This window comes from Urocitellus parryii, chromosome 1 (genome assembly GCF_045843805.1).
Source record: "Urocitellus parryii isolate mUroPar1 chromosome 1, mUroPar1.hap1, whole genome shotgun sequence".
NCBI classification, from domain to species: Eukaryota; Metazoa; Chordata; class Mammalia; order Rodentia; family Sciuridae; genus Urocitellus; species Urocitellus parryii.
In genome coordinates this window covers 147,409,163-147,436,551 of record NC_135531.1, presented here as the reverse complement: position 1 = coordinate 147,436,551, position 27,389 = coordinate 147,409,163, and the positions used below count along the sequence as shown (strand labels likewise).

Here is a 27,389-nt window from a genome sequence, read left to right as displayed (position 1 = left end):
GGAAGCCGGTGGTGGCAGTTGGGCTCTGAGGGTTTTTCCTGAGGAGCTGTTTTGTTTGGCGTTTGTAGTTTTAAAAATAAAGTTTGTTTCTTTTGACAAGTGGCTCCTGAATTGTGCCCAGTCAGACTGCGGCATTTGGTGGCCCGTACGGGGAACGAACCCGCGACCTTGGCGTTATCAGCACCAAGCTCTAACCAACTGAGCTAACCGGCCACACTCCTTAAACCACCCTGAAAAGTTAGCCTCTGTGGGTGCTGGCCTCATTCTAGGCCCTGAGAAGGACCAGGCCAGACCCTGTCAGGTCAGGACCTCCCTGTTTGGTCCTGGTGGGTGTCCACACCTATATATGGTGCTTCTCACCTTGAAGTGCTTTGGCCTCTGCTGTTGTCTGGCCTTGGAGTGGCAAAGGGGCTCCTCTAATTTATCAGGGGAAGAAATGCGTCAGGGCTTCTGTCTCACCTGAACTCTACCAGCAACTAATGGTAGAACCTCATCCTAGATCCATCCTTGGCTCCTGAGTTACAACTGTGTTGTTTTCTAGCAACCCCTGAAGTTTGCATGTTCTTTTGTTTCTTTCTTTCTATATATATATATATTTTTTTCTCACTCTTTTGCCTAAATTCCTTACATTTTTACACCATAAGCTACACATCTGTCTCCTTATAGAAAGTGGTGGTTTTTCCATGTCTTTACCCAGCTTTGAGCTTCTGCAGCCCCAGGCAGGAGTTCTTCCCCCTATCACAAAACTCGCCCAGATCTGCCAATAGGAAGGTATTTCAGACCCTGTTGTTGGGCTGCGTCTGCCCAGCTTACATCTAGGAACATGCAGTTCAGGCCTTTCAAACCCAAATGTGAGCCTTGACAAGACCTTATCTACTGTACTGACAGGGTGCTTCCTGGTGACGCAAGTGACTTGATATCTTAAGTGATGGACCCTCATGGTCCTTCCTGGAGGTGAGGGCACCAAGCTTCATAGTACAAGAAGGAGTTTTCCTTCAGTTCACATTGCCAAGGTGATTTGAGTGATCCCCAGAGGTGTGTACAGACAGGGTGGAAGATGGGAGAAGGACCAAAAACTGAAGATGGGGTTGGAGAGCTCGACAATATGTATTTCAAGAAGGTGTCCAGCTTTGAGACTCCCTGGCTGCAATGCCTCACGTATGTCTTGTTTTTTTGTTTTTCTTTTTTTCCTTTATTTTTATGGTCCTGGGAATTGAGCCCAGGGGTGCTTTATGACTCAGCTACATCCCAGCTCTTTTTATTTTTATTTTAAGACAGGGTCTAAGTTGCTGAGGCTGGCATAGAATTTGTGATCCTCCTGCCTCAGCCTCCCAAGTCACTGGGATTACAGGCATGGCCCCGGTACCTGGCCCTCACCTGCATCTTACAGGAAGCTAGTGGCACAATCAAATCAGGACTCGGCATTGTCACTGAATCCTTCGGTCTTAGAATACCAAAGTGCACAGTGTGTGTGTGTGTGTGTGTGTGTTTGTGTGTGTGTGTGTGCACAACACCCATTTGAAGCTTGATCTCAGTGCACCTTGTCTGTGGAAGAAGCAGACTTATCTTCAAAGGCTTTTTTTAATCTGTAACACCTGCCTCCCAGGTGTTCCAGGGAGAATATGGATCTATGTGCACTCTGTCAACCTCCGGGCCTCCAGGGTGTGGGATGGGGAAGGACTTGGCTGGGCACCCTGGTTGACAGGGGAAGCCTGTGCTCTCTATGTAAGGGGAGGACGTTGAGGGCTGGGAGCTGGCCCCATGCCCCTGTCCTTGACTTGTTCTTTGTCTTCCTAAATCACTTATCCCCTTGGGTAAAGGGAGTGCAGCCAATGATTCTCTGGTGCACCTGGCAGCGGGAGGTGACTCTGGGTTATTACACACACGTACACGCACACACACACAAGCACACAAAGTATTTGTTTCAGAAACTGCAAAAATAAATATAAGCAATAGGAAGAAAGTCAGGTTCCCCTCCCAATCTACCACTTGAAAATGACCTCTGATAACACTCGATATACATTCTGCTCTTTTGTATGCATGTCATCACAAGGAATTTTTAGATTTTTTAAAAAGTAAAACTGGAAAGGGACTTTGGAAATTTTCTGTTCATTTTGCCTATGCATCTTTCCACATCATTCTTCTCCACCCAATTCCTGATTATCGGATCCTAGCAAAAAACTTAGAAATAATCACTTGTGTTTATTAGGAATAGAGAATACATGAACATGATTCAAAGGAAATGCTGTATAAAAGGATAGAGAAAAGATTTCCTTTCATCCTATCCCCCAGTTTCTCTTCCCCAAAGGAAAAGGATCTTAACATCTCATAGTCATTTATGAGTCGTTGTGTGCAAGCTTGAGCAAGCATAAATTGTCTGTGTTTTGATACGCTTAGTAGTATGATTTGCATACTTTCCTTTACCATTTTATTATTTTAGTGTTTGCATAATCATCTAAATATTTTTGTAAAACCGTGGAACCGAAGCTCAATGAGCAGAAAGGGATGCTTTGTCTTCTGCTGGGGTTATAACAGTAATGGTATGTAGTAGAAACTCAGCAGGTTGGGCTGGGGATGTGGCTCAAGCGGTAGCGCGCTCGCCTGGCATGCGTGCGGCCCGGGTTCGATCCTCAGCACCACATACAAACAAAGATGTTGTGTCCGCCGAGAACTGAAAAATAAATATTAAAATTCTCTCTCTCTCACTCTCTCTTTAAAAAATAAATAAAGTAGGAAAGGTATATTAAAAAAAAAAGAAACTCAGCAGGTTCTTATTGAATGAATGAATAGAATGTTTTCTTTTGGTCACTTCTATTCATATAGATGCATTTTATTTTACAAATATGCCATCAAGTGTATTATAGTTCTCTAACTTCGCTTTTTTCATGAACTGGGTGTAAGACACGATTTTCTAGGTTATTAGTTACTCCTCTCCAGTCTCACTATAATGTTCTATTTCATGGCTACACCACGGTTTGATCAACTCATCTCCTTATTAGATATTTAGGTGGAGCTGCTTATTTTTTTTAAATACCAAAGAATAATTTATATATGGTATGACATACAGATCTTAGGTATACAGTGAGTTTTGGCAAACTTGCCCACTCAGGTCACAATGGAAGATGGAAGACATCAACCTAAAAAAGCTCCCTGTTCCCCTCCTCGGCCAGTCATTCCATCCCACGCCCAGCTCCAAACAGTCCTCCACCTACTTTTGTTTTTGTAGATTAGATTAGTTTTTGCCAGAGTTTCATATAAATGAAACTTATATGGACTCCTTTCTGACTTCCTTTTTTTTTTTTTTTTTTACTTTACTTTTTTTTTTTTTTTACACTTAATGTAATGCTTATGAGATTCACGGACATTGTTTCTATCAGTAGTCTATTTTTTTTTTAAGGCCAAGTAATAAATCATTGCATGTATGTAACACAGTTTGTTCATCCATCCCCCCAGTGAATGCTTTTTGGATTGTGTCTGGTGAACCATTGGATTTACCATTGGATTTTACATAGTCCTATGGTGGTGGTCCTTGTCTGTATATCTGTAAGTATGCTTATGGTAATGAATTTCTAATTTGAAGTTGCTGGTCACAGAGTATGATTTTAAGAACCTTGCATGTCATCAGTTAATCAGCCTGAGAGGTTGCACTGTTTTGCACTTGCACTGATGTGATAGAATGACTTCTTCCCAATAACTTTGCTAACCCTGAACATAATCCTTTTAAAAAAAATTACTGCCATTTGGATTGGTTAAAAATCATGTTTCATTGGTTTTGTTTAAAATGACCAGGAATCCAGAATGGGGAAAACACTAGATAATGGGAAGGGTATTCTCTGGATCATCTCTGGTATCCATGGACCTCTGCCTGCAGCAGGAAAATGGCCTGAGACCCTTATCAGGGGCTGGATGAGGACTGTTGAGGGAACCTGCCCAGAAAATTCATCCTTCCCCTCTTCATCCCAGCCATTGCAGTGTGTGTTGCTCTCCCCAGCCCCAAGTGGCAGTCACTTGGTAACTAAGTCTTTGGGAGGCAGAATTTGAATTGTCCTGAGGCACTAGTCCCTTGCATGTCACTGGAGAAAATGGTGCCAGAACCTGGGCATTCTTGTGACAGGAAGCACCACACAGTGATGCCAGATACTTAGTCTAGAAGTGCTCATTGGGGGACTTGAGTGGGTGGGTTGTGGGGAGACAAGGAGGGAGGGAAGGATATAATACAAGACAAAGCATTAGGAATTGGATGGATTCAACTGCAAAGCAGAGTTGGAAAGAACTGCAGAGCCCATTAGAAGGGAGTCGCTTACACCGTGGCTCATCCATACACTAAAATTATGGTGGAGTCACTAGGTATGGCCGGACAGACAGCCTGTCTTGTGTGATCATTGATGTTTCTGAATGTTGTAAAAAAAAAAAATTCCAAATAAATAGTATTGGGGATAGCTCAGTTGGTAGAGTGCTTGCCTAGCATGCACAAGGCCCTGGGTTCAATCCCCAGCACCAATAAAAAATAAATTTAAAAAAAAATCCAAATAGGGCTGGGGATGTGGCTCAAGCGGTAGCGGCATGTGCATGGCGCTGGGTTCGATCCTCAGCACCACATAAAAATAAAATAAAGATGTTGTGTCCACCGAAAACTAAAAAATAAATATTAAAAATTCTCTCTCTCTCTCTTTAAAAAAAATCCAAATAATTCAGAGAACCTTTGACTCTGATATTAACTACTGTTTTTTTCCCCTTAATTTTTATAGAAATCTTAAAATGTTATAAAAGTAGAGAGAGGTGATTCCCCCTGTGCCTTATTACCCATTTGGTCTGTTTTTTGGACAACATGTCATTTTATTCACAAAGGTCAGCTGCAGTTAAGGCCTTTAAAAAAAAAAAAAAACATAACTATGCCATTATGACACCTAACAAAATTACCAATAGTTTATCAATATCTTCCATTGTTCAGTCCATGTCAGTTTTCCCATTGTGTCAGAAATGGCTCTTATAATCAACCAGATGTGGTGGCACGTCTACTTCGGAGGCTGAGGCAGGAAGATCACTTGAACCCAGGAGTTCAAGGCCAGCCTGAGCAATATAGTGACACCCAATCTTTTATTTTTAAAAAGGTTTTTATAGGGATTTGTTTACATTATAATCCAGATAAGTCTGTGCATGGTGGTTTTTTTTTTTTTTTTAATTCAGTTTAGTATATTATTCTCTAATGTCTCCTTCCTCTGACATCCTTTAAATTTTTTTTTTCAGGCCGTTGGTTCTCTGGGAAGCCAGTACATGTGTCTGCCATATTCTTACCTGTTCCTTCCTCATGCTCTCATTTGTATTCTCTGTGAACAGTTTGGTTTATGTACTTCCCACTCTTGTGGGATTATAACGTGCTTTAACCTACTTCTTCTCTGGCTTTAGACTTCCTCAGTGAAGGTGTCCCTGACTCCCCAACAAGTTCAAGGCTGGGCCCCTTGTTATATCTTCCCAGACCACCCACATGATTCCTTCAACTCTTAGCAGAACTTGTACTCACACACTTACGTGATTGCCTGTGATTGCCTGATGTCCGTTTGGCTCCCTCCCTAGACCACGGGCCATGAGGGCAGGCGCTCCCCCCCTCCCCCAGCAGTTCTAAGCCAGGTTCACTGTTGCACAAGGGCCCCTCAGTGTGTGCACATCACAGACGCCTTATCTGACTGTACGTTGCAGCCCACAGATTGCCTTCCTGGACTTCCCTGTCGCAGCAGTCTGGTGGGGCAGGTGGCGCAGCTGCCAGTAACTCCATCACATTGGTAGAGAAACAGCCTCCCAGAGCTTAGGCACGTGGCCCCAGTCCCCCTGTCAAATGGGAGACTGGAGGCCTCAAAATCTTGTGATCTGCTACCCCCAGCCTCACCTTAGCCAAAACACACAGGCTGCAGAGGAATTGCAATGGGCCCTGAAGTTAGTGATGGTGTAATGTGGACTTCCCCTCAGACAGCTGACATGGGGCAGTGGCCCAGCTAGGTGAGAAGGTGGGGGTTAGTGATACAGAGCTGTTGACTTGGAGTCAAAAATCTCTCTTTAGTCTCCTTTGCTGTTAACTTTCAGTTTTGACTCGATTTCAAGCTTAGAGAACAGTTGCAAGCATAGAACCCGATTTTGTGAACACTTTAACGTATTTGTTTTATCTTTGTCTTTTCCTACATGTACACATTTCTTTTCTGAACCCTGTTGCAGAAATGATACCCCATTAGCCCTTAATGCTTCAGAGTTTGTTCTCATGGTTATTTTTAAGATTGACTATGAAGTTGTTTCTGGAAGTTTTTTGTTTTTTTTTTCCAGACAAAAGCTAAGAAGCAGGGTTGGGGATTTAGCTCAGTGGCAGAGCGCTTGCCTAGCATGCACAAGGCCCTGGGTTCGGTCCTCAGCCCTGGGGGGAAAAAAAAGCTAAAAAAAAAAAAAAAAAAAAGAAAGAAAGAAAACCAAGGTAAAAGCTGAGGACCCGTGCCTGGTGTCAGGTACACTTCGGGAGGGGAGATTGACATTGTGGTCAGAAATGGAGAAGCCGAGCATGGGTCCTGGTAGGCTCTGTCAGCCTGAGTCTGGGGAAGGCAATGTTCTGTCTTATTTCCTTGGTCCTCTCCTTGGTTTGATTGGCACACACTGTCCAGGAGGTAACCTGTATTCATCCACTTTTTGTTGCTGTGATAAAATATCTGAGAAAATCCACTTAAAAGAGGAAAGATTTACTTTGGCTCACACTGTCTGAGGTTTCAGTCCATAGTTGGCTGGTTTCGTTGATTCCTGGGTCTGAGGTGGGGCAGCACATCATGGTGGAAGGGTGTGGCAGAGCAAAGCTGCTCAGGGCAGCAGAGATGCAGAGAGAAAGAGAGAGAGGGAGGGAGAGAGAAAAGGGGCCAAAGATAATATATATCCTTCCACTTGCATACCCCAGTGACCTACTTCCTCCAACTAGGCCCACCTCCTGATAGCCCATGGATCTGTGAACTCTCAATGGATTAAACCACTTACATGGTTAACATCCTTGTGATCCAATCACTCCCTCAAAGCCATCTCTGAACACTTCCACACTGGGGACTAAGCCTTCAGCACAAGAATCTTTGTGCAGCATTCCTGATCCAAACATAACATAGCCTCGTCATTCACAGTCACTGAATGAGTCCAGTGTATTACCTGTGGCCTCATGGGAGGCTCTGCCAGGAGGAACCATGGCCCAAACTCTGCCCTCAGGGTCCTTGGCATAACTGAGGACATGGTCATATAAAGCCACTTACAGCCACACATTGTGGCCATAATGGCTAGTAATGATAGTCCACCTTTAATGGGATCTCACTTTGTGCTAAGGGCTTGCATTCTGTTCCCTTCCACTAGCTCAGCCTCCAGGCAACCCCCTCTAGAAGGTCTTATAATTGTTCCCATTTCACAGGTGAGACATGCAAAGTTTAGAGGGTTAAATAACTTCCCCAAGACCACCCAGCTAGTAGGCAGCCTGGCCCTAAAGCTCACACTGATGACCACTCTCCCCTTGCCTGGGAAGTCTTGAAAAGCTGTTAAAGAGGACATGCTGTTTAATACAGGTTTAAAGGATGAGTAAAGGAGAGAAAGGTGTGGAGGAAGTTCTTCTACCAGGCTCAGGGCAGCATGTGATAGTCAGATGCCAGTGCGTGAGCCCCATGAGGCCTGGTTTGCTGGTTTGGTGAGGTGAAGATGGGCATCAGGGAGATGGATCAAGAGCATTGGCTTTGGGGATGTTGAGCTCCCTAGATGTTTCAGTCCTGAGAGCAGGTACAGAGCTATGGGACAGATGTAAGAAGGGGGTGCTGGCTCACTGGAAGTGGACCCTGGCTATTGAGGTGTTGTAGCCATCCAAGGTGATGGCATCCAAGCCAGCACAGGAAGAACAGAGATTTGAGAGGTTTTAGACACAGAGGTCAAGAGGACCAGTTAGATAGATGAGACAGGAAAGATTTCAAGTTGCTTCCTCGCTGGAACAAAGTAACTCCGGAACTGAGCATGGTCAGCCTTTTTCACAGTGAACATTGTTCTTGAAGAATCCCAGAAGGAAACTGTTAGCTTCTAGTAATCTCAAAGGATACGCTGCCCTGAATGAAGGGAGTAGATGTTTACTGGGTACCTGCTGCGTGTGCCAGAGACTGCCAATGCCTTGTGGACATTATCTCATTTGTTTATTAAAGTTGCTTCTGAAAGAGAAAGAACCAGTTAAACGTACTGCCCGAGGCACTGGCTGTTCTTTGAATATCAGTGCCTGTTCATTTTTTCTTTCAACGCATTTTTATTTATTTATTTATTTTTTTAAGCAGCTGACTGTGTGCCAGCCTCAGTGTAAGCCACCATGTTTGGAACAGAATTAAGTTCTTTACCTTTTTGGAGCTCATAGTTGGGCATCGGACTCAAACTTGCCCAGCTCCATCTCCAGGGATTCTGATTGAGTAACAAGAGGGTATGTTCAGTTCCTAGGGTTGCTGTGGCAAACCGTACACACGGAGAGACTGAAAATAACAAAGTCATTCTCTTGCAGTTCTAGAGGCTGTAAGTTTGAAATTGAGGTGTGGGTAGGGCTGTGCTGTCTCTGAAGCCTTCTCCAGCTTCAGGAGATCCCAGGCAGCTCAGGGTGGTCCTGAGCTTGTAGCTGCATGCCTGCACTTCCTGCGTCCACCTTCGCAAGGCCTTCTTCTCTGGATATCTACCTTGTCTTCCCTCTGCATATCTGTGTGTGTGTGTGTGTGTGTGTGTGTGTGTGTGTGTGTGTGTTCATTCCCCATCCCTCACTTTTTTTTTTAATCATACTTGGGACTCAACCTAGAGCCTTATACATGCTGAGCAAGAGGTCTACCACTGAGCTGTCTCCACCCATGTTTCTCTTCTTATAAGGATACCAGGTGTTGGATGAAGGCCCATCCTATTCCAATTTGATCCCCCCCCATTTTTTTTGTAGTTGTAGATGGACAGGATGCCTTTATCTTATTTATATTTTAATGTGGTGTGGAGGATCCAATCCAGTGCCTCATGCATGCCAGGCAAGTGCTCTGCCACTGAACTTCAGCCCCAGCCCCCATATAATCTTATTTTCACTTGATTCCATCTGTAAAGACCCTATTTCCAAATGAGGTCACGTTCTTAGATTCTGGGTGGATGTAAAATTTGGGGGAACACTATTCAACCCAGTGCAAGGAAGAACCTCTGTTTTTAAACAGGTCTCCAGGAGACACTAATGCATGTGGTTAACTCATGACCCTCTGAGAAACTTTGGACCATAGATGGGCAGGGGAGCAGAGTCTCAGCCTTGGGGGGAGTAGCAGGAGTTACCCACTGAACCATTCTGGGCTTCATGCTAGAGTCAGGCTGCCCAGGAAAAGCACCAGAACCAATCTGGAACTCAGGGATGGAAGCTTGAAGTTGACAGTGAAAAGCTTTGGACACAGAGTGGTAAGAGCCACTGAACAAGAGTGGTAACCCTGGGCTGGGGATGTAGCTCAGTGACAGAGCACTTGTCTAGCACGTGCAAGGCTTTGGGTTCTGTCCCCAGCACTGAGAAGGGGCAAGGGGAAGAAAACAAGGTGAGTAACTTCGAGGGGAAAAGAGAGATCCCAGCCTGGGGCTTATTACAGAGAGGTTGTGTCCTGCCCCTGGATATTGCAGGCATGGAGAATGAAGAGCATCCTGGTTCGGGCAGTGTGAGGGATGTGGTCCTATCAGGAAGCCACTAAAGTGAAGAACTCTGGAAGCAGGGATATAAAAAGGCCCTGATTATTGTCTCTGGGGGTGTTTGGAGGGGTGGAATGGGGACCAGCAGAGGCCAGGCAGATGCGTGTGGTCACCATCAGGTGCCCTGGCAGCCATACCTGAGCATGGTACAGAGATTTGCTCAGGGGGCAGTGACTCTGGCTCCTGGGAATGAGGAGTGGTGCTGACCAGCCTGCCATTTGCTGAGGGGTAGAGGGCCAGTGACAGACAGATGTCACTGGGTGCAACTTCTCACTCTGTTGGACGGAAGCTTGGGCCAGACTTCAGCAGGAGGGTCATTGCTAGCATTGCTGGCTTCTCGTGCTGCGGTCCGCCCTCCAGAGGGTGTCGAAACAGTTCCCACAGAGGTGTAACCACTTTACCGAAAGTGCCTCCTCAGATTGTGTTAGGCAATGACAGAGAGGGAAGGAGGGAGGCGCCTGGCTGGGCTTTCGGATCCGTGCTGGGGACTCCTGAGGCCTCTGAGGAACACTCCCTCTTCTGTCTCTTTCCCTTCAGATCTGCAGGTCTGCTTCCTGTTGGTCACTTAGGTTATACATGGTCTTTCTTTATATCTTGCTATGATAAATAAAAGGCTTTAATTTATTCAATTATATCTGTGGGATATGGATAGATATACATAAATCTATACTCTCAGAAGACGGTATACAACTATTCATCATAATAAGCAATTCCAAATTACACATGCAGCTTGGGGGTGGGGGGCGGGGATGCAGAAGAAGCTGAATTTCTGCAAAAGAGAAGTCTGTCCTTCCTTGCCTTAGGGTGGCACGGGCCTCAGTCTACCAAAGAGCAACAGAGAGCTTCCAAGGAGGGTGCTGTTTACGGGGGATTGGGAGCTGACAAAATTATAATATATTAAAAATATATATTACATGTGAGGTGGGACAGGGGCAGGGGATTTCATCTGGAGTCCAGTCCCAGGACCTCTCAAGGGAGGGCACCCAGCTCTGGACTGCCTGGGGCTTCTGCCATCTGCAGCCTCTTGTAGGCCTATCCCGGACCCCTCGTGCCAGGGCCATATGGAAATTTTTACCAGGGCAGTTCTGCAGGTGGAAGCTGTGCTTGTTAATCTCAGCAAGCTTTTCAGTAAATCTCTAGGCTTAGAATCATCAAATTATTAGGCACCTAGCCAGGGATTTCTGCCAGGGTCTAGCCTTGCAGATGTGCTAGAGTTTAAATCCCCCAGCAGCAGCACCCTAAAGCGCTGTTTCCCAAAAGAAGCTTTCTGCCTCCCCCAAATGGGGTAAGGAATGGTATCCTGTGGATCAATGAATTGAACCTAGAGTTTCCCAAAGTTATATACGTTTTATTGCTGAATATATGTCTCGGGGCCTCTCCTGGGCTAATGCACTATTCCTTATTCACGAAGAAGCAGTGTGATATGCAATGTTTCCCAAACTGTGGCCCCCAAACCCTTTGCTTCAGGGAGCACGCTCTGAGAAACATTGCCTCTAAAATGGATACATAATTTATCATTCTTCTTGAAATTCCCAGTTCTCCATAAACACTGACCTGCTTCCTCTGGAAATCCTTTATTGCCGCTGGGTAGACCAAAGCTCCTTTCCTTTCCCACCCTAAGGCAAGGAAATGCCTCTCTTTGCCCTGGAATTTAGCTACTCGGGTTGGTTTTCTCCTGCCTCCCATCTGGCCTTCCTGAGGGTTTGGAATTGCTCACTAGCATGGGTAGTTTGCTACGACCTAAATAATTTTTTTTTCCTCTCCCGTTCTTTTCAAGTATTTTCCATAGCGAGCATCTCTTTCGGGTCAGGTATTGAGGTCACTAGGCTGAGCAGCTGAGCCCGGTCCCTGCTTTTGTGATGTTTGCAGTATGGTGGGAAAAAGGGCAGTAAGAGTGAGTGGGCTGATGGATGAGGAGTCCAGGGCACCTGGGGAGTAGCTGACAGAAGCATGAGCAGGGGGCAGAAGGCGGTGGTGACTTAAGCTGACGTGTGACATAGCCAAGAGTTAATAATGAGAGTGAAGCTGCAGGCAGCTAGAAGAAAATACAGCCTGCAGGACAGCAAGGGTTAAAGGGAGGATGTCCCCTTCTCCCCTAATAGGAGGAATCCGCTGATGGACTGAACTCTTACAGTGCACATGACCTTCAGACTCCTCCAAAGTTAGCCACAAAAGGCCTTAAGAGCCTATGTGTGAACAGCATGTGTGAAGCATTTTCTCCCCACCCTCCCTCTGTCCTGCAGCAGTCACAGGCCAGCCCCTGGGGCAGTGTCTGCCACATTCTGGCCTGTGGCTTGGGGTCTTGTGTAACTTTACTTGGGGTTGGCCCTGCCCATCTGCACGCCCTCCTGGCACAGGGTAACCCAGCTCAGGCAGGGAAGTGTGCCCCACTCTGCCAACTTGAGCACCACTGAGAGAGAGGGGCACCAGGGTTGGGGAACTACAAGCACCTGGAGTGGACATCTTTTTTTTGGTATCAGGGACTGAAAACAAAGGCACTTAACCACCCAGCCACATCCCTAGCCCTTTTTAGTTTTTATTTTGAAACAGGGTCTTGCTAAGTTACTTGGGGCTTCACTGAATTGCTGAGGCTGTCTTTGAATTCAGCAGTCCTCCTGCTTCAACCCCCTAAACCACTGGGATTACAGGCTTGTGCCGAGGTGCCCAGCTTACACCTGGAGTCTTCACAGATCTGTGCACCCAGCCCGTTGCTTCTGTATGTAGCTGTGTTTGGGGCTCTGTGTAGGTTGTCATTCACTGATAACCCTCTTCCTACTGGAGCACCCCCAGGTAAAGAAGTGATTTCCCTCTCCTTCCCTTCTTTTCTTTTGTGTTACTGGGGACGGAACCCAGGCCCTGGATCTTGCTAGACAAACGCTGTACTACTGAGGTGCACCCCAGCCCAAGGAGAGTAGAGTCAAGGCTGCCTGATACCACCCCTCCCAACCTCCTGAATGGCTCCTCTCGTGTCAGAGATGCTGGCTTACAAGTCATGACAATGTTCCCGTGATGGGGAGAAGTTACTTCTGGCAGTTACAGGGAAGGATGCAGGGATAGGTAAGAAAGCCTCAGGGCATAGAAGGCCTCAGGCAGATTGAGGATTCCCTGAGAGCATCCCCTCATTCAGTCCTACAAGCATTGTCTCACTCAGCAGGTGTTTTTATTTATTTATTTTTTTGTATGTACTACTGGGTCCTTTAAATGTTTCATTTGTCCTTTTTAGATAACATGACAGTAGAGTGTATTTTGACATATTATACAGACATGGAGTACGACTTTATTCTAATCAGGACCCCATTCTGTGGTTGCACATGATGTGGAGTTTCACACTGGTCAGATATTCATATGTGAACAAAGGCAAACTAATTCATCCTTTCTGTGAGACAGGTAACCAGGGTACAGACTGAGCAGCAGGGAGCAGTCTGCTGCCTCAGGGAGAGCCCATTGTGTGGGGTGGGAGGGTGGACAGTTAATAAAAGCAGGTAAACTGCTGCTTGTGAGAAGTCCCCGGATGCTGTGGAGAAGGAGAGGTGGGAAAGGCCTCTGAGGCGCAAGATCCGAGGGAAGAGAAAGAGCCTAGATGTCCAGAATCAGGGTTGATGAGGTCAGGGTCCAACACTGCAGTTAAATGCTAGGCAATGCTGAAAACATTGTCTGCGAAGCTGTCTTGGGGGCAGTGGGAAGCAGTTGTAGGTTGTGACCCTGTTTTATGAAAGTTTGCATCAGGAAGCAGCTAAGGGGTCCAGGTACCGCTCAGTCCTTGGGCTGGGGGTGGAGCTCAGCAGAGCAGCACTCACCCCACATGTCTTGAGGCCCTGGGCTCCATCCCCAGCACTAAGAAAGATGGACTAAATTAAACTCAGTCTTTCCCGCTGGGTCCCTCTGCGTTTCTATCTTTTTAAAAATTCATCAGTGCAGCTGGGCGCGGTGGTGCACACCTGCAATCCCAGTGCTCAGGAGGCTGAGGCAGGAGAATCATGAGTTCAAAGCCAGCCTCAGCAACTTAGCAAGGCTCTAAGCAACTCAGTGAGACCCTGTCTCAAAATAAAATATGAAAAATGGCTGGGGGTGTGGCTCAGTGGTTAATTTCCTGTACTAAAAAAAAAATCATTATTTAAAATTCATCTGTGAACATATAATTAGTTAAAAAGAGAAAGGTAGAGAAAAGGAACACCCTGGGGAAGATGCTGGTCTGGGCTTTGCATGGTTGGAGGATGAAGTGGGTACTGATTGGGCATTGAAGGGGCATTTATTAATAAAGGGCTGATTTTTTGTTAAAGGGCTAATGTAAGGTTGCCAGGAAACCCTTGGGAATGAACTGAGCTGGACTTCAATACAGTGGGTGTCTATCCTTTCTTCAAACTGGAAACCTAGTTATTGAAATAAAGTGGTTATACATTGAATGTGTTTTGTTTTAATTTAGACAGTGTCAAAAAGCAGGAAAGTGAAAATCGTGAAAAACGTCAACACCTCTCACCCACCTGCCAGATAGCCACTGAGAACATTTTAGTATATTGTCTTCTAGTTTTTTGTTTTTTTTTTTTTCTGGTCCGTAGTAATTATTTTAAAAACTAAACTACTGTGACCAAGTAGTGTACCAAGTGCTGGTGCACTCCTAAATCTCAGCTATTCCAGGGGCTGAGGCAGGAGGATCTCAAGTTTGAGGCCAGCCTGGGCAACTTAGCAAACCCTGTTCCAGAATAAAAATTAAGAAAAGGGTGGGGTGGTTTCATAGCTCATGGTAGAGCACTTTTCTAGCATGTGTGGGGCCGGGTTCAATCCCCAATACTGCAAAATAAATAAATCAACTACTGTGAGAAGTGGGGGTTTTTTGATCAAGAATGTCTTTCCACCCCCAAACTCAATCATGACTATCTGTCCCTTGCCACCATCTGCTCATCTCTAGAGGCACCTGTGGCAGACAGGCTCTCCTGTCCAGCTCAGGTGATAAAGAGCAGCAGCCGGGAGGAGGGAAGGTTGTCAGGAGACCGCAGTCCTTCCCTCCGCCCCTTTGTCTCCAGTCCTCCCACAGCCTGCTGCTGGCCACACTGATGCTGCCCGGCCCTGCCAGGCCTGTTACTGAGAGGAAGGCCACCTGCCCAGCCCAGTTGCTGCCGAGGCTCCTGTCTGAGCTGATTGCTAACTGCCCGACAGCAGCTGCCTGATCCAGGGAGAGCACTGCAAACTATCCTGGGCAGGCTGCCCTCTTGTTTCTGGAGTCCAGGCCACTCGGCAGAGGGACTGGCCTCCCGCACGTGGGCTGCTCGGCCTTCCCCGGAGCAGACCGAGGTCCAGGGGGCTTGGGGAGGAGTCCAGATCCTTAGAGCACAGTCTTGAAACCCGTGCTTCCCCTCCCCTAATTGGGTTAGTGAAATAATCAGCTGGACGCCAACCAAACAGGACAGTGGCCCCACATTGTTGTCCTTGAGCCAAGGAGTCGCCCTTTTCTGAGGGACAGGAAGAAGCAGAGGCTCAGCGCCACTAATTCCATTTGGTTTGGGGATTCTGCAGGGGGCACAGAGATAGACAGGTGTCCTTCCTGGCTGAGGTGCCTCAATCCAGCTGTCAACAATCCCAAGGTAGAAAGCTTCATTCCATGTTTCTCAAAGTGGGTTCCTTTTTAAAAAAAAAAAAAATATTTATTTTTCAGTTTTTGATGGACACAACATCTTTTTTTTTTTATTGTTGGTCGTTCAAAACATTACATAGTTCTTAATACATCATATTTCACAGTTTGATTCAAGTGGGTTATGAACTCCCAATTTTACCCCATATAAAGATTGCTGTATCACATCAGTTACCCTTCCATTGATTGACATATTGCCTTTCTAGTGTCTGATGTATTCTGCTGTCTGTCTTATTCTCTACTATCCCCCCTCCCCTCCCCTCCCCTCCCCTCCCCTTTTCTCTCTCTACCCCTTCTACTGTAAATCATTACTTCCATTTGTATTATCTTGTCTTACCCCTCCTTTCCTCTTATATGTCATTTTGTATAACCCTGAGGATCACCTTCCATTTCCATGCGATTTCCCTTCTCACTTCCTTTCCCTCCCACCTCTCACCCCTGTTAATGTAAATCTTCTTCTCAAGCTCTTCGTCCCTACCCTGTCCTTGTTTCCTCCCCTTATATCAAAGGAGTCATTTGGTATTTGTTTTTTAAAGATTGACTAGCTTCACTTAGCATAATCTGCTCTAATGCCATCCATTTCCCTCCAAATTCTATGATTTTGTCATTTTTTAATGCAGAGTAATACTCCATTGTGTATAAATGCCACATTTTTTTTATCCATTCATCTATTGAAGGGCATCTAGGCTGATTCCACAATCTTGCTATCGTGAATTGTGCTGCTATGAACATTGATGTAGCAGTGTCCCTGTAGCATGCTCTTGTTAGGTCTTTAGGGAATAGACCGAGAAGGGGAATAGCTGGGTCAAATGGTGGTTCCATTCCCAGCTTTCCAAGAAATCTCCATACTGCTTTCCAAATTGGCTGCACCAATTTGCAGTCCCACCAGCAATGAACAAGAGTGCCCTTTTCCCCGCATCCTCTCCAGCACTTATTGTTGTTTGACTTCCTAATGGCTGCCAATCTTACTGGAGTGAGATGGTATCTTAGGGTAGTTTTGATTTGCATTTCTCTGACTGCTAGCGATGGTGAGCATTTTTTCATGTACTTATTGATTGATTGTATGTCCTCCTCTGAGAAGTGTCTGTTCAGGTCCTTTGCCCATTTATTCATTGGGTTATTTGTTATCTTATTGTCTAATTTTTTGAGTTCTTTATATATTCTGGTTATTAGGGCTCTATCTGAAGTGTGTGGAGTAAAGATTTGTTCCCAGGATGTAGGCTCCCTGTTTATCTCTCTTATTGTTTCTTTTGCTGAGAAAAAACTTTTTAGTTTGAGTAAGTCCCATTTGTTGATTCTAGTTGTTAACTCTTGCACTATGGGTGTCCTATTGAGGAATTTGGAGCCTGATCCCACAGTATGTAGATCATAACCAACTTTTTCTTCTATCAGATGCCGTGTCTCTGATTTAATATCAAGCTCCTTGATCCATTTTGAGTTAACTTTTGGACACAACATCTTTATTTTATTTTTATGTGGTGCTGAGGATCAAACCCAGTGCCCTGCGCATGCCAGGCGAGCGCGCTACCGCTTGAGCCACATCCCCAGCCCAATGCCTTTATTTTTATGTGGTGCCGAGGATCAAACCCGGGTCCCGCCCATGCTAGGCCAGCGCTGTACCGCTGAGCCACAATCCCAGCTCAAAGTGGGTTCCTTTGAGCCTACCAAAGAGACCAGGGCTCCAGGCCTTCGATAAAATCTGCTTACGTGGAGTTTGGTTATCTAGGAGTTTGAGAGAGGGGCCATTCATGCTTGCTGAGTGCCAGAAACTCCACATTTACAGTGGCATTTCTCCATTGCTCAAAGAGGACACTAAAAACCAGAATTCACATGCCCAAGGTTAGCAAACCATAAAACTGAGATTCCAACCTAGAGCCACCAGGCTCCACATCCTGTTCAGCAGCTTCCCAGTAAGCAGGGATTGGGGCAGTGTTTGATGCAGGGAAGGACGACCCTGTAGTCATTGTTTTTTACTCAACACACATTTTGTAACAGGGCCACCAAGAACAGCATGCCAGGAGAGAGAATAGGGAACCTGATTGGGGTGTTGGGGAAGTCAGAGAAGGCCTATCTTACGAAGTGACATTTAAACCAATATTTGAGCTTCAAGTAGAAATAGGGAGGAAGAGTATCCCAGGGAGACAGCTGTCAATGAAGCCAGATTTAAAGTTAGGTAGTCAGTGTAGTTAGGTAAATCGGGTCTAATACCGAGTGAAATCTAAAGTGGAGGCCATGCTGAGAATGATTCTGGAAACCAGGACAACTCATGGAATGTTAATAAAGTCCGAAAAGGCCCTACGCCAAAGTCCACCTCAAAGAAGTGTTAGTGAACAGCCCCCAGCAAACTTGAAGGTGCTGACTCAGAAGTCCTTCCTGCCCAGATTACTTCTTTGGCCCACCTGTGTCCCACCCCTCGGGCCTTCCCACCTACATTCCATCACCGAAAGAAACTATAAAATGGAGAGACGGATTCCACCTCTTGGGTCCCCTTCTTCCTCCGGGAGAAGTCTTTTCTGCTGTCCTTTAATAAACTTCTAATTTCTACTCTGACCTTGCCTCGGCATGTGCTTTTCTGGTGTTATTCTTCAACATTGGGGAAGCAAGGACTCGTCACCGGTCAACGGCGGTAACATCGCTTTCACAGTCCTGCCCCTTTGAGACAGCCTTTTCTAGAAAATCTCGCCTGCTCGCTGCTCCTTAACAGGGGTTGCTTGCCTACTCCAACTGTCCGTAACTTTTTTTTTTTTTTTCATGTGTTCATGGCTTCCTTTGAGAATCTACTCAAGGCAAAGGTTATATTTTCCCAGAAGTGTGTCCAGAGGACAGGCATAAGGTGTGCTGCACTGATCTCTCTTCTCTCTCTCTTGGCACAAAGGAAAATCTAGAAGATGTTGAGCTCGATTGAGTTGAGTGGGACTGGAAGGCAGGACGTTGCCCTGGACCTCCCTGATGAGGGTAGCGTGGTCCAGCCAAGGGTCACTTGGCAAAAGGCTGACTTCCGGCAGCTGTGGCCTACCAGACATGAAGGATCTGTGATTGTGGTTGCTTCTGCTTTGACCTGAACTTAGAGCCCCTGTGCTTAGAGGAAATACCCAAACAGCAGCATGCTGGGGGGCCGGGGGTGCTGGAGGGCAGGAGTGGTGTTGGGAGGAAATGGTCAGCCCACAGTAGCTGCTGCTGCTGTATGGCCTTAGCTCAGGAGGAAGGCTGGCTGAGAGTTCTTCAAGCAAGGCTGTCCTGACCAGGTCGAGGCCCTGTCAAAACCCTTCAGTGGCCCCCAGGCCCTCCTGGCAGGATCTTAGTAGGGCCCCTAAAGCGGAAGCCAGCCCACCTTTCAGCCTGCTTTGGGTAGGCACACCCTGCCTGCCTGGCTGCTCCACCCTCTCCAGTTTCCCCAGAAACTGGAGCTCCAGGTTCCCCTGTGTGACTTTGCAGATGCTGTTTCTTCTGCTGAGCATACTTCCCCTCTGCCTCTTCACAAGTAGTTCCTAGATGTCCTTTCAAAACTTGGCTCCAGCCAGGCATGGTGGCCTACGCCTATAATCCCAGTGGCTCAGGAGGCTGAGGCAGGAGGCTTGCAAGTTGAAAGGCAGCCTCAGTAACTGAGCGAGGCCCTAAGCAACTCAGTGAGACCCTGTCTCTAAATAAAACACAAAAAAGGGCTGGGGATGTGACTCCATTTCTCCTCTTTGAAGTCCATTCTAGGCCCAGGGCCATCTGTACCCACCCCTGCAATTTACACCTTTCCTCTCTCCCTTTCCCCTCCCTCCCTGCCATTTCCCATCAACTGTGGGTTATTGAACACCCACCTGTTCTGATCACACAGGGAAGCTGGGGACACAATGATGAGCAAAAGCACTTGGAACTTGGACCCAAAGAGTGGGGTGGCCACATAAGGCATCAGATGGGGCGGGGTGTGGCTCAGTGGTGGAGTGCTTGCCTGGCAGGCCTGAGGCTCTGGGAGGGTTCAATCCCCAGCTCCTGCACCCAGTCAGTAAATTGAAGGACACACAAGAATGGTGGGTGGGGTTTTTTCCTTAAAACAGTTAACCTGGGGATAAAAGATACCATGACTTCAAAAAAATGTTGGAAAAAAAGGATACGTTGAAAATTCTAGTCTCAGATCTGTTGCTAGTTCAGTAAAGCCTCAGGGTTCAGGGACTTTCTCAAACTCAGTTTCTTCATCTATAAATATTAGGGAGAGGAAGTAATTTATTCTGGCTCTGAGCACCTTCCATAAGCAAAGCCCTTGGGCTACGAGGATTGCTGAGTCCTGCCATCTGGGGGATAGGGCCAAGAGGGGAGCAGTGTGAAGTCTGTACCCCAGCTTTGCTTGTGTAGGGCAAGCACCTCCCTCGAGGAGGATGGGGGCGCTCCTCATCTGCAGCTGTCCCCCAGCACTCCTCACTGGTTGGAATTATGTAACTGCCTCACTGTTCATTACCGGCTCTCTTACTGGACCATAGGCTGCATGAGCGTGGGTGGTGTGTCTGTCTTGTCTTTTTTAATAACAGCTTCCTTGGGACAGAATCATTCACTTCCCATAAAATTCGCCCTTTAACGTGTGCAGTTCAGTTGTTAGTATATTCGCAGAGTGATACAGTCATCTCCATTGTCCAATTTCAGAGCTGTTTCCTCACTTGGCAGAGGAATCCCACCCCCCACGAACAACTCCCCCCTGGCTCCTGGCACCCGCTCATCTACATTCTGTTTGTATGGACTGACCCTTCTGAACGTTTTTCATAAATCGAGTCATATAATAGGTGGCCTTCGATGACTAGCTTCTGCCCCAGGTTTATTCCTGTGTGACCTGTGTCACATGTAGCCGTCCATTGCACAGCTATACCAGACACTTTGGTGAATCCATTTGTTAATCAGTTGATGGACATTTGGGTTGGTCCCACTTGGGGGCTGACATGAATAATGCCACTGTGAACATTCGTGTCCAAGTCTGTTCGGCCGTGGGTTTTCCTTTCTCTTACGTATAAAGCAAGGACTGGAATTGCTGGGTCATGTGATAACTCTGTATCTAATATTTCAAGGACCTGCCAAACTCTTCCCACAGTGGCTACACTACTTTGCTTTCCCACCAGTGGGGGTTCCTATTAGCTCATATCCTCACCAGCACTTCTTTGAGTTGCAATTTTTTTTTTTTTTAAATCACCATCCCAGGGGGTGTGAGGTAGTATCTTATTTTGGAGTTGCTTTCCAATTTCCCTAACGATAAGTAATGTTGAATATTTTTGTATGTATTTCCTTTTTCTTTTTCTTTTTTAATTTTTTTTTTAGTTGTAGATGGATACAATATCTTTATTCATTTATTTTTATGTGGTGCTGAGGATCGAACCCAGGGCTTCACACATGGGAGGCAGGCGCTCTACCCCTGAGCTACAGCCCCAGCCCCTGTCTTCCTTTTTTTTTTTTTTGCAGCACTGTGGAACCCAGGGACTTGCACGAGCTAGGCAAGTGCTGTACCACTGAATCCCATCCCCAGCCCTAGGTTTTTAATTTTGAAATCTGACTTATGTATTTTTCTCTTGTGGCTTCAGTTTGGGCTATCATATATCACAAAGATTTCCTCCCATTTTCCTCGAGGAATTTTATAGTTTAGATCCTACATTTAGGTATGTGTGTGCCTTATGCCAGATGCAGTGCCTAGAATAATGCCTCGCATTTGGAAGGCACTGCATACAGACTGAGGAAAATGAATGCATCTGTGTGGAATGGATGGACACACCCCTCTTTCTAGTCCTCATCTTTGGTTAATTGAGTAAAGGATTGAGAGAGGCATTATACAGTGCTGGGGGTTAGCTCAGTGGTAGAGCACTTACCCAGCATGTGCAAGACCTGGATTCCATCCCCAGCACCACGGGAGAAAGGGAGGAAGGAAGGAAGGGGGAGCCGGGTTTGTTTTAATGTCACCCCCCATGAAGCTGCCATTAGTGAGCTCTCATAATCCCTTTCTTGCCAACTTCTTGTTCCATTTTCCTTCCGTTTTGCTTCTCTTTAGTTTTTCTATTGTCAAAATACTGCTAAGACATTTCCTAAACACAAAATCTAACGTACTTGGTTAAATGTTAAATATGGTAGATACACAAAAGTTTTCTTTCTGTGGTATAAATCTTTGTTGCTTTGCTATTTCTTGGGCTGGCTTTCTCTTCTTGTGTTGGACATAAAATTCAGATAACGTGGTGGTGTGCTGATCGCAAAGCAGAAGGCACCTCCCGAGAGCTGGGGTCACAATGTCTGAAACTTACTTTCAGAAAAAAGTGTGTGCATGCAGACAGAGAGAAGGCAGAGCGTCAGCAACCAGTGAATCCGAGTTCAGGGTGCTTGGGAGTTCCTAGTACTATTTCAACAACTCTTCTTGGGTTTTGTTGTCGTGGTTGTTTTCAAAACTCTGCCTCATGATCCTACCCACGGAAGGAGTAAGCTGTGGACCGTGAGAGGTTATTGTGTGCCAAACATCTTGCATATATATATATTTTTTTCATTCAATCCTCAGGGATTAGGGAGGAAGCAAAGAGAAAGGCAGGTGACCACAGTTTTAACGACTTGGCTGAGCAGTGGAACCGAAATCCAGGCATGGGTGTCCGACCACAAGGCTGTCATTCTTTCCTGGCCTGTGTGTCTTGTAGAGCAAAGCCTCCCCCCACCCCTTGGGGAATGACTGGCTTCTGTCATCCTATAGTCCCAGATACCCAACATATCTTTAGGAAGGGCAGGGCAGAGGGACTGTCCAGCCATTCTGGGACAGAAAGGCTGCCTGCCTGAGACCTGAGGCAGAAGGAATAAGGGGACAGAGGGAAGCACCACCCAGGCTGGTCAGCAGCTGGCTCTGAGGTTGATGGGCAGCCTAATCCCCACCTGTCCCACCTGTTCTGCAGGAGCTGAAGCTGCCCACCTTTCGAGCTCACTCCCCACTCCTGAAGAGCCGCCGGTTCTTTGTGGACATCTTGACCCTGCTGAGCAGCCACTGCCAGCTCTGCCCTGCAGCCCGGCACCTGGCCATCTACCTGCTGGACCACTTCACGGACCGCTACAACATCACCACCTCCAAGCAGCTGTACACGGTGGCCATCTCCTGCCTCCTGCTTGCAAGTAAGTGGAACCCGGCCTCTTCCTGTGCCATCTCCTGCCCCTCAGCAAGCCCTGCTGCTTCCACTCCTGTTTCATACTCCAGTGGTCTTCAAGCATCTTCTGGGTTCATCCTTAGCTGGGTGTGAACTATACTAATAATCGTCACTATTTTTAGAGTCTATAATGTTACCAGTGTACCAAACTGATAAGGATTTTTAGCAGCTTGGTCTATTTTTTTTTTTTTTATTGGTACCAGGGGATTGAACTCAGGGTTGCTTAACCACTGAGACATATCCTCAGCCCTTTTTTGTATCTTATTATTTAAAGATAGTATCTCGCTGATTTGCTTAGTGCCTTGCTAAGTTGATGAGGCTGGCTTTGGACTTTCAATCCTCCTGACTCAGCCTCCCAAGTTGCTGGAATTACAGGTATGCATTACCACGCCTGAATTCACACAGTGGCCCTAGAAGACAGATACTCTTACCTACCTCACTTTACCAAGGCCCAGCAATGTTAAGAAACTTGCTTTGGAGCTGGGCGGGCGCAGTGGCACACACCTGTAATCCCAGTGGTTCAGAAGGCTGAGGCAGAAGGATCACGAGTTCAAAGCCAGTCTCAGCAACTTAGCGAGGCCCTGTCTCAAAATAAAACATTAAAAAGGGCTGGGGATGTGGCTCAGTGGTTAAGTACCCCTGGGTTCAATACCCAGTACCAGAAAAGAAACTTGCTTGGGTGCCCCGTAGTACAGGGTAGACAAGATTCAAAGCCAGAACTGCGTGATTTGGAACTGTGTTCTGCATGTTTCCTGTTTCTCAACATGGAGCTCTGAATGCACTGGAAGGGAACCCCAGCAACCACTGTTCTTAGAGGTACTTAAAAATGTGACTGCTTGATCTGGACCTGAGCAGATCTGTTATGTAGTCATCAGGCTTCAGCATGGGCCTCTTGGGATTTGCACTTTCCAACAAGGCCTCACCAAAAACACAGTGTGGCTTTGACCATCTGTCCGCCTCCGGAGGGATTACTATATTAATACACTGCTGCTTTTACAATATTCCAAGAACACAGATCTCCCATGCCACCTGCCACTTAAATCCACCCATGGTTGCCACAAGTCTTAGGATAAGAACAACCCCCTCAGGTTCTGGCCTCTCTGATCTTTCTCCTCCTCACTGCTGGATTCAAGCCAAACTAACCAGTTCCCATTCTGCCACAGAACTTTGCACGCTGTTCCCTCTGCCTGGATTGCTTCTCATTCCCTTTGCCTTCCGGGTCCAGGCCCTGCATCCCTGTGGAAGCCTTTCTCCACTGCCCTGGACAGGTCATGTCTGATTATAAACCCACAGCCTTGGATGCTGTGAATTTTAGCATCCACTGCCCTCTCCAGCCTGTGACTTTTAGAGCTTGGCACATAATAAGACCTCATGGAATCGTTAATGAAATTAATGGCTCCTTCCAAACTGAGAGTCTGCACTTCTTCAGGTTGCCCTTAATGCAAAGCAGTGGTGTCCCCTAAAGACCTTGGGTTCTAAGTAGACAGCTGCAATTCAGATGGCTTTTGGGTTGTTGTTGGTTTTTTTTTTGTTTTTTGTTTTTTGTTTTTTTTTTTGTACCAGGGATTAAACCTAGGGCATTTAACCACTGAGCTACATCCCCAGCCATTTTTATATTTTATTTAGAGACAGGGTCTTAGCTGAATTGTTTAGACCCTCATTAAGTTGCTGAAGCTGGCTTTGAACTCTCCATCCTCCTGCCTCAGCCTGGGATTATAGGCGTGTGCCACTGTGCCTGGCTCAGGATGTTTGTTTGTCATTGCATAGTTTATCCTTAAAATTCAACCAGGTATTGCGTTCTCCTCTGTGATGTATCATTGTCCTATTTTATTGCACGTTTTCCAGTTGATACCCAGGAGGACCACACCCGTTCTCTTCTGTGCCTTTGTCTGTTCCTGGCACACTGCCATAGACCCCCACGGGCACCATCACCCAGTTGGAGAAGTACAGCTTTAGAGTGTTCCAGTCCTGTCTTGTTTTCCTCTCTGGGACCTTCTACCTGAGGCTAATTTTAATTCCTTTGGCTGCTTTAGGTTTAACATCCCCAAATTTGTAATTTTTCTTTCCCAGCCAGTCTTGCTGGGAGTCCAGCTTGTTTGCTACTTAAAAGTCCCAAATCAGCATGCCAGTGTCCTTTCTCCTTGGGAAGAGATGCAGGGCTTGCAAGACACCCTTGTCAGTCAGCAGAGGGCCGAATGGGCATTGCATTTCAGTTGGTGCAAGGAAAATCTGCACGGTGGCCTTTGGCCTGTTGCTGTCTGTGATCTGAGGTCTGCTGGGGGCAGGGACTTACATTTCCATGGGGGACATACATTTCCCCAGCGGGCTCTCTGGGAGCTGGGACATGAGGAGCACACTGCACACGGGAGACTCCTTTGTGCTGTGCTGTCGCCATGGTGGAGGGAGGTGGCCATTCAGATGGGGAGGCAAACACCCCCACCCACATGTCTGCAGGCGGCAGCCAGCCTGGGTGGGTGGCAGGAACGGATTTTTTTCAGGATACCTGCCATATGCTTCGGAGGCCCCAGGAAAGAAAAGTTTCCATGGCAGCCTGAAATCCTATTCATTCCTCCTGCCCTCGCCAGGAAGACAGCCACAGGGGGGTCACCTTGCCTCAGGAAGTTTAGAGTGGTGCTAATTTGGTCCCACATTATTCTCAAGATAAGAAGAGCTAGATTCTTGCCCCACCTGTTCGTGTTTGTAGAACTGCTTCCAGATAAGGAGGGCCTTTGCATAGAAGGGACTTTCTCACCTGCCCAGAGCCCCTGCAGCCCCCATAAAATGGGGATTAGGCAAGGGCCCAGATCTGCAGGCCTACAGAAGAGGGTGGAAAGGGAGACCTTCCCCAGAGGCCATGTGGCAGAGCCACCCCTTTGTCTCTGAGGTGATGGCATCTCCTACCTGGATAGAATTTTAACATAAATATAGTATAGATATGAACATACCTTGAATCTTCATCTTATACTATTACCCCTCTCCTGTCTTTTTGCTCTTGTAGTTTAAATGAAAGGATAATTTGAGGGCTGGGGGTATAGCTAGTAGGCATAGGCCCTGGGCTCAATCCCCAGCACCCCCAAAAAAGGATAATTTGACAACCTGGACACCCAACGACTTCCTGTGAGTCAGCTTTGACAGTGCACAGTGATAATTGTCATCACAGCTGCACACGACAGAGCCCTCCTGTAATCCCAGCAACTGGGGAAACTGATGCAGGAGGATCACAAGTTCAAGACCAGCCTCGGCCACAGCAAGACCCCCACACACACACCTCTGTCTCAAAATAAAAAAATAAAAAAGGGCTGGGGGTATGGCTCAGGGGTAGAGGGCTGCCTGACATGCCTGAGGCCCTGGTTTCCATCCCCAGCACCAAAAATATAAGTTTTATCACAGCTGCAGCCACCACTTCATCACAAATTGGCCCTTTCTACATGCCCACCTTATGCCAGGCATTTCTGACACACCACACGGAATCGTCCCACCACCCTAGGTGGTCACACTGTCATGCTGAGAGTGCAGAGAGGCTGGGAAACTTGCCTACGGTCATGCAGCTTAGGGGTTTTGCATTTTGCTTTTCAATGAAAGTAAAATTCATACTGTAACGTAAGATTTACCATTTTAACCACTTTAAAGTGTGCAGTTCAGTGGCATTTAGTACACTCACACTGTTAGTTGGTGGCCGTCATTCTGTCTAGTTCCAGATCATCTTCATCATCTGATTAAACAGTCACGCTCTTCCCTCCTCCAGCCCTGGCACCGCGATCTGCTTTCTGTCCCTTTGGGCTCTCCTGTCCTGACTCTTTCACCTGAAGTGGCCTGCAGGGCCGGTTCCCTTCACTTCACATGGTGGTTTCGAGGTTCATCCCTGCCCTGGCATCCGTCGTCACTGTGTTCCTTTGTAGGGCTCAATAATATTCCCCTGTCCGTGCCACAGGTTGCTTACCCAGTCACCCGTTGATGGATATTTGGGTCAGTTTCACCTTTGGGCCATGGTGACTAGTGCTGCTGTAAGCATTCGAATGTCTGGTATATTTGAGCACTTGTCTTTAGTTTTGGGGGGCATACAGCTGACGGTTGGCTTGCAGGTTGTAGGTTAACAACTCTGTATTTACTTCTTGGAGAGAACTTGTAGGTTTGCTTTTGGTGGTTGCTGCTCAGAGGTGACATTGAGTCCTTAGCTCCATCCAGAGCAGTTGCAGGAGGAGGGGTGGCAGGAGAGAAAGCCAGAAAGGCAGGAGTAGCCTTATCCCCTGCGGCAGCATGGCCTTAAATGTAAGACTTAGTCATTGTGACGTAAGATATATGGGGGACACTTTTATTGTAAAAGCTCAAAAGCTGTAGAAGCACCTGGCGTAAGTAAGTAGTTTGCGTCCTGTGCTCAGTCTCACCCCCAGAGTTTGTGTGTGTCCTTGCAGTCATGGTGTGTTTTCACTGAGAAAATAAACCTATCTTTGTCAGGAGGGGGAAATGCCTCATGGATTACACCCTTGTCAATCTCCCAGGGAGTAGAAGTGCCAGATTCCTGCTCCTCTTCCTTTTCCGTTCATCTTTCCCCCACCTCACCCCAGTTCTGTCACTCTGTGCTTTCTCTCATTGTCACCTCTGGACCCACCCCACGCCCTGGGAAAGCGGGATCTGTGATTGCTGAGTCTTTAGCTGTGGGTCTGCAGTCTGTCCAGGCCCTGGCTGATGGCTTCTGGGCTGCGATTCAGTGCCAGATGGGGGTGGCAGATCCATCTGTTCCTCTGGTCAAGTTCAGACTTCCGGATTTAGTGGATGAAGTTGAGTCCTGTTTTGACCTTCATCTCGGCCCTCATCCTCCTCCCCAGGGAAGAGAAGTATCAAGCAGTGGCCTGTGCCAGGAAGGGACCCCTTTCTGGATACGGGCCCTCCTGTAGGGCAGGATCCCTTAGCCT

The 27,389-nt window shown here is 46.9% G+C and overlaps 1 protein-coding gene and 2 non-coding genes across 3 annotated transcripts in view; 2 read left to right on the top strand and 1 right to left on the bottom strand.

The window, feature by feature from the left end:
* The window catches only part of Ccnjl (cyclin J like), a 52,744-nt gene that overhangs the window by 6,642 nt on the left and 18,713 nt on the right, over positions 1–27,389 (top strand). The window contains exon 2 of the mRNA XM_026395384.2: positions 22,231–22,444. Within this exon, the coding sequence (XP_026251169.1) occupies positions 22,231–22,444 (214 nt within the window). The remainder of the gene's footprint in view (positions 1–22,230; positions 22,445–27,389) is intronic.
* Positions 140–213, bottom strand: Trnai-gau (transfer RNA isoleucine (anticodon GAU)). The gene has a single exon. It is a non-coding gene; the product is annotated as a tRNA-Ile (tRNA).
* Positions 4,429–4,504, top strand: Trnaa-agc (transfer RNA alanine (anticodon AGC)). Its single transcript has one exon. It is a non-coding gene; the product is annotated as a tRNA-Ala (tRNA).